General features: G+C 44.7%; 2 protein-coding genes and 1 long non-coding RNA gene across 6 annotated transcripts; 1 reads left to right on the plus strand and 2 right to left on the minus strand.

Moving 5' to 3' along the window:
* The first annotated feature begins 11 nt into the window (after positions 1–11).
* Positions 12–5,760, plus strand: ERI2 (ERI1 exoribonuclease family member 2). Of its 3 annotated transcripts, none has more exons than XM_037385032.1 (8): positions 12–148; positions 306–445; positions 705–832; positions 985–1,141; positions 1,646–1,746; positions 2,842–2,923; positions 3,595–3,683; positions 3,893–5,760. In XM_037385032.1, exons 1-8 carry the CDS (start codon positions 126–128, stop codon positions 5,237–5,239), a joined length of 2,067 nt encoding a protein of 688 aa, XP_037240929.1. In that variant the 5' UTR covers positions 12–125; the 3' UTR covers positions 5,240–5,760. The 3 variants fall into 3 exon arrangements, with proteins under 3 accessions (XP_037240929.1, XP_037240930.1, XP_037240931.1); XM_037385033.1 differs by having other exon boundaries at positions 1,030–1,141; XM_037385034.1 differs by lacking the exon at positions 306–445 and having other exon boundaries at positions 60–148.
* Positions 2,947–3,930, minus strand: LOC119146817. The gene is made up of 2 exons (XR_005103851.1): positions 3,818–3,930; positions 2,947–3,726 (listed from the first exon to the last, which is right to left on the minus strand). It is a non-coding gene; the product is annotated as an uncharacterized LOC119146817 (long non-coding RNA).
* A 792-nt stretch (positions 5,761–6,552) lies between the features above and the next one.
* LOC119146814 (acyl-coenzyme A synthetase ACSM3, mitochondrial-like) lies at positions 6,553–14,542 on the minus strand. Of its 2 annotated transcripts, XR_005103850.1 has the most exons (6): positions 13,893–14,542; positions 10,493–10,638; positions 8,862–9,061; positions 7,923–8,133; positions 7,546–7,663; positions 6,553–6,710 (listed from the first exon to the last, which is right to left on the minus strand). XR_005103850.1 is itself a non-coding variant. In XM_037385040.1 (5 exons), exons 2-5 carry the CDS (start codon positions 10,522–10,524, stop codon positions 6,653–6,655), a joined length of 501 nt encoding a protein of 166 aa, XP_037240937.1. In that variant the 5' UTR covers positions 10,525–10,638; positions 13,893–14,542; the 3' UTR covers positions 6,553–6,652. The 2 variants fall into 2 exon arrangements, 1 of the variants encoding a protein (XP_037240937.1); XM_037385040.1 differs by lacking the exon at positions 7,546–7,663.
* Positions 14,543–14,602: the final 60 nt, after the last annotated feature.

Genomic DNA, 14,602 nt, shown 5'->3' on the forward strand with positions numbered 1-14,602 from the left:
CCAGAGCAGCCGATCCGCCGACTGCGCGGGCGGGGCGGGGCCGCTGCCGCCGGCGGGAGGTTTGACCTGGCCGCGGCGCCGCTCGGGGCTGGTGGCTGCCCGGCCGCGCGGGGCTGAGGGCGGAGATGGCCACCAAGCGCCTGGCCAGGTACGGGGGCGGGATCCCCAGTGGGGACCCCCGGCACCGGGGGTGGGCGGGGGTGTCCAGGCGGGCGAGGCCCTGAGGCGGCCGGGCCGCCCGGCGCAGCGGAGGGTCGGGGGGCGGCTGGTCCCGCTGAGGCGGTGCCGGTGGCTGCGCCCCGCAGGCGGCTGGGGCTGGCGCGGAGCAGCGGGCGGGCGCGGAGCGGCGGGCGGCCGGCGGCGGGGCAGCGCTTCGGGTACCTGATCGTCCTGGACTTCGAGGCCACCTGCTGGCGGGACGGGCGGCGGCGCGGGCCCGAGATCGGTGAGCGGGCGGCGGCCCCGGCCCGGCGGGGGGACGGGGTGGGGGTGGGGCAGCCCAGGCCCGACACGGGGGCGGCGGGGGGACGGGGGACGGCCGGGCGGCCCCTGGGCGGCAGCTTTGAACGTTGTCACTCTTTAAGTGACATTTCAACGTCGGTTTCAAGCAAACGGAGTCAATTCTGTCACCAGCTTCAACCTTTCTCCTTGGTGGTTTGGGTTTGTTGGGTTTTTTTGTTTTCCTTTTTTTGTTTTCGTCACAGTCGAATTCCCAGCAGTCCTGTTAAACACTTCGACGGGAGAGATTGAATCGGAATTCCACACGTATGTCCAGCCCCAGGAGCATCCTATTCTCTCTGAATTTTGTACAGAACTAACGGGCATAACACAGGTATAATTGCTATTTAGCATTATTTTATGCCGGTATAATTGTCATTTACTCTTTTATTTAAAAAGGCTTTTTAAAGAGCCAAAACCAAATGAACTTCAAATGAATTTCAGTGTATATTAGCACATACATACTTCTTGTTCTCTTTCATGAAGGATCAAGTTGATGAAGGGGTCCCTCTAAACATTTGTCTATCACAGTTCATGAAATGGATTCAAAAGATGCAAAAGGAGAAGAAAATCATATTCACTACAGATATTCAAAGTAATGCTACTCCAGAAGCAAAAGCATGTACCTTTGTTACTTGGACAGGTAAACAAAATTTTCATTTTTTTCCGCAGAGTAATACACATAAAAAACTAACGTTAGGTGGCGCTAGTGAGATGGCGTCCTCACGTCTGGTGAGCCAAACCCCTGTCCTTCGATACTAAATACCTGCAATATTGGGGTAAGACTGAAAATACGAAATCTGTTGAAACCTGATCTGTTTGCTACATCTTTGTCTCTGGGGTCTGACAGTTACATTTTTCTGCTCTACATACAGTGAACTGTGTCACCATTCCTAATGTGTCTAAGTGATTTAATGAGGTCTCAGAGATCTTTACCCATCCAAAGTAATTTTTTACCAACAGGCATTCACTTACCCTGATGTCCCACTGCAGCAACCCTACTGCTTTTCAAGTACAAAGACTTAATCAGCCTGTGCTTCCTGCCCAGCAATACAGGACACTGCTAGTATGCTGATGTTACGTCCCTTTATGTAGATTTTAGGCCAGTTCTTTAGTGATGGATTATTTGTGGGTTTTCTCTGTGCAGATTGGGACCTGGGTGTGTGCTTGCAGTATGAGTGTAAAAGGAAGCAGCTACGAAAACCTGACATTTTAAATTCCTGGATTGATCTCAAAGCAACATACAGGGTGAGAAGACTGACAGACTGTGAAACATTTATACCTGTATTATCATCTCAAAGGCTAACTGCATCTGAGATTACAAGCCAACATTGTCTGTTCCAGTGACTAGAGTAACCCTTCTGTTTTCTTCCCATGCTGTTATCACTCAGTAACAAACCACATGCCCTAGACCTGTGTGAATTTTAATAGAAATCTTAATGCTATGAAAACTACCTGGTGTTCCTGTTAGATAAACAAATGATAATCCTAGGAGAATTTCTGAACTGCTCTTCCTTTCCTCACATCTTTTGCTCTGCTTGCTTCCTAACCTCCCTCATTTTGTGTGATCTTATTGCTGCCTTACATTGCTGTGTAGAAAGTAGTCATCATCATCATCTGTTTAGAGGTATGTAAAGGTTTAACATGTGAACTGCACTTGGACCACAAAGTATATTCTGAATAGGGTGAATAATACTGAAAAAATGAATGTGTATTGTCTTACATAGTGTACACTGCAACAGAGTTCTAACATGCAGGCTAGCACCTAACTTTCAAAGGGTGATCCAGGAGTGTACCTGTCCTGACACTTAGAGCTTAGGCTCTTAACCTAGGTAGCTGATTAGGTCTCTAAAGATATACAGCATGACTATTTCCCTTTCCTTGTGATCAAATGAGATACCACAAGTGAGTTGCATTACCGTATTTTTCTGACTTAAAAAGAATTTATACCTATGCCAAATATATTAATGTCCATGACTTTGCAGTATGCAACAGTTTAAACATCTCAAGATACTATTTATAGTTGTATTCTTCAATGCTGCTCTGTTAAGGCCTTCATCAACGTAAGCCATAAAGTGCAAATAAATGACTCCAGAGCTAAGACAGACTGGATTAGTTTAAGACTGAAAGAAGGGATTCATGGTTCTTTCCGTTCAAATTTATTACAGTAAGTCACTTACAGTTTGACGATTATTTATCTCAACTGTAAAATGAAGATACCTGACTCGTACAATTGCCTTGTGAGATTTATTATTCAGAAGGAGATACTTCTGAAATGGTTTCCATTTCACTGTGAAGAGGTTTTGAAAATGCTTTTTTAAGCACCTGCATTTTTTTCCTTAGGCCTTCTATAATAGGAAGCCTAAAGGGCTAAGTGGTGCTTTGCAGGATTTGGGCATAGCTTTTGCAGGACGGGAACATTCTGGTAAGTATGCTATGATGATCCTCATTTTTATATATATATATATGTATTTCAATAAAGCTAAATAGCTACTATTTAGCTTTGGTTAGTTAAACTAAAGCAGCTAGTAATAGCTAGTTATTACTCTAAACAGTAGCTATTGCTTCCAGGTCATGCAATATTCTGTGCAGCAAAAACATCAAAAGAAGAAAGGCTAGATGCTTCAAAGACCAGAGTTTGTAATTTCTAACCTCATGCTTTCTGAAATCTCTCCTAGTGTTATCAAGTGCATGTTCAACACGATCAATTTCTGAATTGCTAGGGTGCAGAAGAAAAGAGGTGGGGGATGGATAAGGAAACTTGGTTTTACCTGATAGCTCTGGACAGCATATTAGTGTAAGAGAATACCAGCACAATATGGTTATTTTTTTAGGACATGATTAATAAAACAGAGAAAGGATTTTAAAAATTGTGGATAATATTCAGCTCTATGGATTGATCCTCAGATGTTTCAACACAGGGAATTCTTTGGAATTTTTTACTTCTGCTTCCCTCTTTTGAACTAGGTAACTGTCAGAGTTCTCTGAATCCCTGTCATTTATGTAAGGCTTACCTAGATCACATTTTTCCTCTAATAAGAGCTATCCCCAATAGTAGTTTAAAAAGAAGACATTAATATAAACATACATTTGAAGGGTTGGATGATTCTCGGAATACTGCCCGTCTTGCTTGGAGGCTGATTTGTGATGGATGTGTGCTGAAGGTTACTAAATCTTTGGATAAGGTTAGTAACTACTTCGTGTCTTCCCTTCCACTTGCTTTGTAGCCTGGAATACAATGAAAGGTGAGCTATTCAAATAATAAAGACAGTATCTTGACTATGAATTGAACAGAACATCCCTAGGCTGTTACACTTACTAATTTTGTCCGTTGATTTCTAAAACTTCTGAGTATTCACTTTCCAAAATCTCCTTTTGTTTATGGACTCCTTAGGCACATCCAAAGAACAATTTAATTTCCAGAACATTGACTGTAAACTTCACTGACAAGACTCCACTGGGAAGTAACAGCAGACCTGAAACATCTAGAGCTGGAACTTGTAAAACAAATTCTCTGGCTGAGGAAAACCAGAATGGTGTTGCTGGAATTAAGATAAATTCTAATGTACAAACTGAGGAACAACAGACCACTTGCACAGATTCCTCTGCAGATGTCCACGCTGTACCTAGTGGCAGCTCAAGGACTGAGTTAAATGCTCAATCCCGAAGCTCTTCAACCATATCTACTGGCAGATTTGCTGTTCTTGAGCGGGCACAGCAATCTCCCAATGTTGCTACTGCATCAGCAGGCATTTGGCAAGGACTGAGCAAAGGGCAGCCTCTGAGCACAGCCAGATATAGCCCTCCAGGACATGGATCAGGACTAGTGCTCTTCTCAACTACCCTCTCCTCAGTTAATATCTCCAATGAGGATATCAGTACCAGTTCTGATTGCTTATCTCTGCTGACTGACTGGGAGGATGTCGCTTTAATACCAGAATCTCAGTATGAACAAAATTCGGACTGTGTTCAATTCAAAGATGACTCAAGTACAGATATTTTAACAGTGTTTGAAGAAAAAACAGCTTCAAAACAATCAGCTGCGATGAGTTCAGATAATCAAAGTTTGGAGAAAACTGTAGCACCCGTGGAACCTCTGAAATCGATTATTTACAAAAGTCCTGATACTACGATCTATAATGTAGGAATGGTACAAAAGCAGACTTCAGATTTTTCAGCTTTTAAGTTACCATCTGCAAAAGTAAATGCTATTCCAGCACAATCTGCATTAACTGGAAATTATTCTACTCCTTCGGAGGTTCCTAAAAGAAAGCCAACTAGTCCAAAAACATTCCCACCAGCAAAAAAACAGTCCTTTGCTATATATCAAGAGAAAACTGCATCTTTTGATCATTCCTTACCTTTAAGAAGTTCAAAGTTGCCCCAAGTGCCTCCTGTTGTTCCGAACTCTGCAGTCAATTCAAATCGGTCTGTAACAGCTGTGAAAAATGGAAAAGCAACTCCCCCTTTGTGTAACTGCGGTCGAAGAGCTAAAAAACTGTATGTGTCAAGTGCCGGTCCAAATCATGACAAAGCATTTTTTTGTTGTCCTGTTGGCAAGCATGAAGGTAGTAAGAAAGGCTGTGGATACTTCAAGTGGGAATATGCATTTCTGAAAGAGAAATCTAATGGTCTCGCCGTGAATGCAGGTGCTTTGACCTCTCTTGGAACTGTTGCTAGTAATTTAGGAACTTCTTCCAATAAAAAATATTTGTGTCTTAGACCCTCTATGAGAACTTGAAAATTGATAATATTTTGTCCCAATCTTAAACTCAGTAAGTTGACCAATCTTAATACAATCAGGACAGTCAAATGAGGTCAGATACATGTTCTGAGAATGGGACAAAAATGACACTTGGTTAACATGGATACAAATGGAAATTGCTCAAGCATGCAAAAGTATGTATGTCATAAAGTATGTTGTTAATGAAGTGTGAGTGAACAGATAAAACTACTAAGTGCTAAAATTAAAGTATGAGCAGCTGTTGCTACAAAACTTAAATTTCCGCTTTATCATGTTATTTTAAATTCTTTACTAGTCCAGTCCTTCAATAATATTTTAATGACACAGTTTAAACTTTTTTTCTAAATATACTTGTAACGATAACTAAATTGTAAAAATGTATGTAGAAGTTGGCACACTTCTCAAAAGTGATTCTTGAAGCAATAGTGTTCTCTTAAACTCTGGGGGTTTTTATCCTTTAAATAACAATAAAGATAAAATGCTGGTGACGCTTCATTAAATACTTTATTTAACACACATCACCTGTTGCACTCGAGTACATGAGTTTCCCATTTTATTTGTATCAGTCTGTCTGCTTTTATACTATTAGCTATTAGTATAGCACCTGAGACAGCCAGGTGGTGGGAATCAGGTAAGAATTCATTCAAACCTAAACTAAGAAGGATATAGTATAATGTTTTTTACCCACCATTACTGTGTAAATCTGCAGTATCTTACTTTTTAAAAATTCCTATTAAAAAATAACACGGGCTTCTAATCTTTTCTCCACTCCCTCTGGTGCAGGTCATTCTTCTAATACTCCCACCAAGTTTTTGGCAGCTGTTGAACAAACTCCATCTATTGGGAAAGGGAGGAAACCGCAATACCGAACAAACTGTGCGTGGAGGATCTAAGAGAATATAATGTTGGTGCCTTTTGTTAAAGATACTCAACCTTGCTGCCTCTTCACTCCTTAACTTTGAATTATGTGGTGCAGGGAACTGAAATTCTCTTCCATCTGTTATTGACACCTCTTTTAGTAACACCAAAGTACTCCACAAACCCCAAAACATTTTCTTGTATACTTTGCTTTTAGACCTAATAATGGATGTTTGTAGGTTTGTGTAGTCAAATCCAGAGCAGAGTATATGATGAAACTCTTCCGATGCCAAATATGCTCTTCTTTTGGGGTACATATTTGCAGCACTCACCACTTAACTAACTGGTTGGTTACTGCCTGGTGGACAGTACTGCCCCTGTGCAGTGCCAGGGGAAATGAAAACCTGGGCAAGACCAGACAGGAAGTATAGTGCTGTTTGTTGCTTCACTTACCTCAAAGACAATGCTTGGGTCAAAGTGTGGCATCTTATGTACAAATGCACATGCCCTCCGACTCCATAGTGAAAAAACGCTGCTCCAAGCTGACTTTGCCTAGCCTGTGGCTGACACATTCCAAAATATATCGGAGGAAGTCAAGTCCAGCCAGTACCTGGTAACACAAGGAAACAATCCACAGTCTCTATTTGGCAGGAACAAGGCAAATACTAAAATAACAAAGAGATGTGCCAGTGAAGCAAATCCATGTCTTGGGTAAATGGCGATTAGAAAAGGCTGAATTTCTGAGCAGGACGAAGTCACAGCATAGTGACTTCATCAGGACATAGTCATCAGGATAGGCTGATGTTGCATTTTTCTAAGGGAAAAATTATTCTGACAGACAAGCTAACACCACCTCAGAACATGGTGTTGCATGAATATGTATGAGAGTGCTGGGGTTTTGTGGAATTTACTTTTAGGGATGAGGATTTTTTTTTTGTTTACTTCTAGTTTGGTGTTTCTGATTATTTAATTCTTTACCTGTTAACAGTGAAGTGCACTGTCATATCAATTTTATAAACAACATTGCTTTATAAATTTAAAGATTCTGAACCATGAGCATTTTGTTCCTGCAGGAGCTGTGTCTAATCGAGACACACATGAATTCAGAAGCCTGACAGACCCAGGGTTCACTCCCTTTTATGGTGTGGACTTCATAAACTTGTGCTGATGGGCAATCTATAACTATACACAATGAAGGATTTACCAAAAGTTGAATGAATGTTAAAAAAAAGTTAGCGACTATATGACTGCTACCATTATAAACTAAGGCAGCTGGATTCAAACTGCCTTTTTTTAAGGAAAAAAACCCACCACTTTTGGGGATGTACAGCAACTGCTGCTTTTTGAACTACTGAAACAAAAGCTTCTGGTAAAAATCTTGTTTCTCTTCCTGCTGCTATGTGACCAGCTACAGAAATATGTCTGATTTAAAATGGTATCTGTACCTTCCGCTTACTGTGAGGCCAGGGCCATAGCTGCTGTGGGAATGTTCAGCCACTTTTGCAGATCCTGTATTTCCACTGGTAAAATACCCACTGGATCTTGACACTTCGTGGTCACACACTGGTGATCAGAAAGAGCATTTTTTTAAATAAGCAAAATGATTAATAAAGTGGTTTGAAAGTGTGACTTACACATTTTTAAAAATATTTAGCCAAAATAACTGCAGCAAACAAAAGTATCATAAACATTGATATTTTTCCACTGTGCAGGCCTAAAAGAGTGAAAATAATATATTGGTGTGTGCCAACATTTCCTACTCAAAACAAACAATTGTGCTTTTCTTTCTTGCTGTCGTGCTCTCACAGCGGTATTTACTCACTTCAGTAGATCTTTAAAAAGTTCAGCCATCCTTCTTCTGTGGCCCTTTGACCCAAGCAACTTGAATTTCAGCAACTGGCATTCGGCCCCCACTGAGTCTACCGTTGGTGCCATGGAATTATCAGTGATGACACACTTTGCCTCGGATTTCTGCAGTCGATGAAGAATGCCCTTTGCTGTCAGCTGCTGCGTGCCAGGAATCCAGACAGCTCCTGAAGGGAAGGAAGGGGAATGGAGAAACATTCTCAACATCTACGAATGACACCTGTACCTGCACGCAGATTTATTTTGTTCTTTTGAGTGGGACGGAGCTGTACTAAAAGCAGGACTTGGCCTTAAATTTGTAAATACACTGATTTCTTTGATGGATTAAATGCTACATGAGGATTAACACAAGCTAGCAAATACTCTATTGATCATGGGAGAGCAAAATAACAGAATAACTTCCCTTTTTCTGAAAACACTGCCCCTGGAACATGCCATCTCTCTGGACTTGACTTCTTTGCTGGTAAACATAGCCATTGTCTCACAAGCCATACTGCTAGTGTTTGTGAGGCACCAGGATGCTCTGGGCTGTAAATGCTGGGGAGCTGAGTATTGAACAGATCCCACAGGGGAACATGTGAAACACTCTGTTAATTGTGGGCTAATTTCATTGCAAGTTAGCAAGAGGGTGCATATGTGAGGAATCACAAGTGCCTGGAAAGAGGAGAATGACAGAGGCACATGGCCTCACAGGGTTTCCTTAACAGCTAGAGCACGCATGAAAGTCCTAAAGGTACCATGAAGAAAAAACCTGGCACGAAGAAGAGTGGTTTTAACCAGCATGACACTAGTTCATCATCATTAGCATGTTGGTAGTTCTGAGTGTATTAAATGGCAGAGATCGGTTTGAGTCACAATTTCTGTACCTCCATACCATTTCTATGCTTTTACTGACCTGTTCTCACGCAAGCCAACTTCACCAGCCACTGCTCTGGGATCCGGGCCGAATGAGAGTAACTGTCTCCTTGTTGCATGCCGCAGGCATCAGAGGGTACATTTGCTGCTTTCCTGGACAGTTCCTCAAAGATCCACCTCAGCCCTTCTTCAGCACCATCTACCCACCATAACGCAGGGGGTTTAGTCTTTTTTCCCCTCCTATAGGACAACAGGGTACAGTACAAATGCTTCATTTTAGAAACACATTGCCTTTACCTTAAATTTGAGGAAGAAAAGCATTCATCACTTATTCAGTGCTGGAGAAACCTGTGAATCAACAGAAATTTGCCACTGATTCCAAACGACGCAGAGAATTCTCCCTTAGAAAGAACTGTAAATGTCATTTAAGAAATTAAATTTGTATTCTTCTCCCGAGTTCTTCATCTTACACTCTGAAGAGGTGATAAAGTAATCAGCACAGAGAAAGAAGAATCTTTCTGGTTCAGGTCATGCCAACAAAGCAGCTGATGAATGCGAGTACCTCTGGGTTGTGCTCAAGAGTCTCCTGAGCCCTCAGAGCTCATTTTCAACTTCATCTGGAATTGGGCCTGTCTGGTACTTCTGAAAATTAAATCACAGTTTTAAAAGCATAGGCCCACACAGTGTGACCTTTAATCTCACCTAATTTATGTGTGAAGTGATCTCAAATGGATGCATGCAATGTGCTTTAAAGGGGGCCAATGCATTTAGCAGTAGCAGTGTAGTATGTCACCTCCTGAGCAAAAGCTTCACTGGGGCAGCAAGAATATGACACCTTATTATTTGTCTGAAGGTAAAATAACCTAAGGTTCATTTTCAGGGGAGCAGATTTTATCTGTGCACTTCAGAGGGCAAAACACCTTCTCCAGAGGCTGTTCCTTGCTCCTTGTTCACAGCCTGCCTAAACCTGTTTTTCCTGCAACAGGAACAATTGTGTCAGGCAGGTGATACCTCCGTTCTGTTCTTGTTGCCAGGCTGGATGTAACTGCGTTTAGCACCACATCATGAACAGTTTGAGCCTGCAAAACCAGTCCAACATCCACAGAGCTCAGACCTATGTAGTAAGAAAGGTGATAGACCTATACTTTCTCCCCACCCCCCACATTTCCCTTCCTTGCATACAGCTTACATCTGGTTTGGGGTTCAAAGTTGTTCAGTTATGTAGATTCCAAGTCCTTGATGCAAAAGATTTCACCTTTGGGATAAGTGGGTGAGGTTTGACATTACACTGTATTTATCATTCATTTTACAGGTAGGCAGTAAAACACAGAGGTCAAACGATGTCCCTGGCACATCCAGGTAGGGTGTATGTCATGGCTGATGGGAACTGATGCAAGGTTTAGAGTTGTTCAGTTCACAGTCTCATTTATGAAGCAACTATTTATTCATGCTCAATCTCACAGGAGTTACTGATGAAAGCAAAGAACTACTGGGACTCACGGACAGGACAGCATGTGGCCTAAGGGATTTACAGATTCAAACTGCATGAGATGATCACCAGATTACAATCAGAACATAACCTCAGAGTCTTGGTTATTGGATTTGTCAGATAATCAGCATTAACAACCAGCATTAAATACTTTGGCATCAGAGAAGCCAAGTAACTGTTACCTTTTCCACTTCAGTCCATCTGTCCAGCACATCTGCAAAGCTGGAGTACTCTGGCACCTCTGGTCTGTACTGTTGTTTTCTGGCTTTGGAGAGATGTGAACTGGGCAGTGCTGGCTGCAAAGCTGGATAGATCTTCTCAGGGAAGCCTGCAGGGACATAGCACGTGGGATCTTCAGTAAAAAATTCACAGGAACAAGAGCCCTAATAGTCTCTTCAAGGTTATTCCTTACTGATTACCTCTCCAAGGAATGCTACAGTGATAGAGATACAAACCTGGTATTAGCCATTCCCTTTCAGAACAGCTTTTACTACTACACAGTGGAATACACTGGAACAACAGTCCCAGCTGTTAACTGGAGTAACTGCTGAGGAGAGCTCCAGTTGGCCATTGTCTGGTCCCTGCTCTCCAGTGACCATCACGCAGCTGAGATCCTCACCCTGCATTCAACCAGCAACACAACCTTGTCATTGTGGCAGCTTTCCTATAATTCACGTTCTTTTCCTTTCTATAAGCCCCACTAACCTTGTAGATCACGTTTCAGTTGCCTTATACAGCAGAGAGGCACTGAACGCTACCCAAGCACTTTGGCTCTGCCTTCTGGAAATGAAATCTCTGACGCTGAGTGACAGTACAGAAGTAGCAGCGCACACCAAGACATTACACAGATAATCCAGCAATGGTGCACTAATTACCAGCTGACCACAGCGTCACTTGGTACAAAGATATTTACAGTTTTTCTAGATTATCAGCACTGGGGATATATTGGTTGCTAGGAATGAAATGAACATAGCAAAGCCCTGAAAAGATTCTAAGTATTGATATTTTAAACATAATTTTGATGTGTGATCAGCAAAAAGCATCACTTTATGAGACAGAGAAACTTTAAAAGACTCCCTGAATAAGGAGCCAAAATGCAAAGCCTTACTTCTCAAAGAATCAGCTTAGCAGGAGGTCTGAAAACTCTGAAGGACTTATTCTCATGCACTGACAACTGACTTTGATTTACAAATTAATATAAAACCTGCTAGTTTCTTACTGAATTAATAACTATCCAGCTGTGAAATCATGTGATTTTAGTGAAGCAAAGCAACATTTTTTGTATCTGTAACATTCAGTCTGTGTATGACAAAACACAGGAGATAAACCCAGCCAAATGAAAGACAGAGAGAGGCAGAGAGAAGAGGGAATGTGGACAGACAGGAGGCAGACCAGCACCGCTCCCATGCCAGAAAACATCCTGGTCAGCGGCTTGCAGGGGTGGGTGGACAGTTCCTTTGTCAAAAGGCTGTCAGTCCCAGCTCACTGCCCCTCAGCTCACACCACCTTGCACTGCCTCCACCAAGTGGAGCGCTCTCAGCTCTGCATGTGTCCCAGCTCTGACTCCTTACACAGATCTCAGGCTCCTGGCCACACGCCCGCTCCTGCACCATTACCGTGTCCAGGGACAGGCTCCTGTGTTCCGTACATGTACTTAGACTCACACAAGGGGCAGCCAAGTTCAGCACAGTGAGAAAAGCTGATAGGTTTCTGCAGAGCTCAGCGTGGAAGTAGAAAGTATGAGTCCCAAATCTCTCCTGTTTCCTTTTCCTCCCCTCCTCCCACCCACCAGCCCATGGAGGAACACAGTCATAAGACTTTGCTACAGGCAACCCACACCTGTTACGCTCTGGCTGGGGCAACACAGGAGCAACAGCCCTGTGAGATTGGCTTTGTGACTATACAGCTCAGCAGGTACCTCAGGAACCACACCAGTTCAGTTGTGACAACAGTGGGTGTTGATCCCTGGGATGCTGCAGCTGGTGCCTGCACCAGCTTTGTTCGTACCTGGTGACTTGAAAGGTTTTGTAAGGGCTCTGCCACATGTTCAGAGGGCACACAGTTATGTGGTGCTCCAGCACTGCTGCCTCCTCTGCTCTGCTCCCATGGCAGAGGCAAGAGGGAACATGTGCTGTTCCCTCTGCCATGCAGGCCACAGTCCAGCACCACTGTGGGCACAGCTGCAGCATTGGTGCATGCCTCTACCTTCCGCCTCTCTCTCCTGCGAGGATGTCACTCACTAGGGACCTAGTAGCACTGTAGGTTAAATTGGAGCATCAAGATTCATAAGAGCTTGGCTGCCAGAGTCCTAAATGGCTCCTGCTGTATCTCATCCTCAAACCATGCCTCCCAGGTCAGCAGGGAGATTGCTAATACACATCTACATCTTCGGAGCAGAACAGTCCTCTGGGTGATGACTGAGGGTGATGCTGCAGCCTTTCCTGGCACATAGATCATGTACTTTTGCCAGAACTCCCTCCCGGGGATCTGCCACATCTGTTTGTCAACAGCACACTCAAAGGAGATGTTAACCAGCTCCCTGAAATGTTCACTGCAGCAGAAAGAAACTGATTCAAAACAGATTCCCCCAAACAACAAAGCTGCTCTCTGCCTAGTGGGAAAGGGAGACCTACAGGCAGTCTGCAGTAGTGACATTTTAAACAGCTCTTTGAAATGCATGTGGCGAAATCCTCCCAGAGGAGAGGCAGAGGAACAGCCTTAACAGGATTCCCTACCCAGAAGCTCACACCACCCCAGAGAAGAAACAAACGTTAAGAGAAAATGACAGCAATGGCTGTCAGTGACTGTCAGCAATGTGCCAGGAATACGTAGGCAAGGTTTCCACTTTAGGAAGAAATTCGCAACTTCCACAGGGACCTAACTTGTAACCTATTATTTTGGTAGTGCATACAACTACTTTCCTGAGCACTAATGGGCATTTCCAAGTCCCCCAGCACTTTTTACCACAGAGGTATCCTAGTTATGTTCTGAGTGGTTAATTGATTTCCCCTGCACCTCTCACAGCTGCCTGTAGAAATTCGTGTTTCAAACATGTCCTGACACGCCCCGCTCCAGAGACTATCACTGTAATTCAGCAGTACGTTGAGTCCTTCACATAACCCCAGCCCTGCAAAGATTTAGTGCCTTTTAACGTACGTGTGGTCAATAATCCCACCAATGTCTAACACTGGCTGTAGAATTAGATGAGCCTCAAAGGCTTTGCAGGAACAAAACTTCAGATAAGATGTAAATGCCACCTCCTTTTGTGGTTATAACTGATAAATACCTCCATCAATTGCTTCCTTTTTTCCTGCTTTAGCCTGAGTGGATTCCGTGCATGTGAATAACACAATGGTCCTGCCCCTAGCGAGGCCTGCTCAGCTGTCTCCTCCACCACTTCTCACAAAATGCAGAGGAACTTAATTCTCCCCATCCTTAATTGCCCAAGAAGCTCCAGAGTTACTGCACGGAGAGGGCCCCAGGGACAGGGATGCACAGGACACCTTCCTTTAGAAGCTGCGCTATGGACCATGATTTTTTTCTGTCAGTGCGTGTTCTCTAGTGTCTCAGGCCTAAACTTACCTGTGTCAAGAGCTTCCGTTTCAGCTGGTCCCTCTCCACTGTGATGCCTTCAGGAGCAAGCTGGGAAGCTGGGGAAGCTCTCCCCCGTGGGGCCTGCGGGTTGGTGTCCGAGACCGGGCCCCATGGCTGCGGGCCCCGTGGCTCTGCCTGATGCTGCAGGCCCCACGGCTCTGGGCCCCGCAGCTCTGCCTGATGCTGCAGGCCCCACGGCTCTGGGCCCAACTCTGCAGACCCCACAGCTGCAGGCCCCACGCCACCCGTGGACCCACACCACAGCCAGCGCCCTGCCCCTCCTCTCCCCGGGCCGCTGCCTGTCCCAGAGCCATTCGCACCAACCCAGCCTTTAACGCTGGAGCCGAAGTTCGGGGGGAAGAGGAAGCATCAAGGGCTACGAGCGGCCGGAGTTGGCCACAGCTGAGCTCGAGTGCGGAGAACCGAGCCCGGGGAACGCCGACACGGCAGGTGCGAGGCCTGAAGCGAGCGGCGGCCTGCGGGTCGGGCGCGGCGGGTTCGGTTTTTGTCGCCTCCAGGGGCACCGCGCTGCCAGCGGCAGCAACCGGCTGCCAGCGGGGCCTGGAAGGCGGCCAAGGGGCGCACCGGGGACCCCACCCGCCGCCTGGGCTCCGTGCTTCCCTCAGCGCCCGGCGGCGGGGCTGTGCCAGGCCGGCTGCCGCGGGGCGGCGCTGTGCTGCCGCGGCGGGCGGGCGCTG

This window comes from Falco rusticolus, chromosome 4 (assembly GCF_015220075.1).
Source record: "Falco rusticolus isolate bFalRus1 chromosome 4, bFalRus1.pri, whole genome shotgun sequence".
NCBI lineage: Eukaryota > Metazoa > Chordata > Aves > Falconiformes > Falconidae > Falco > Falco rusticolus.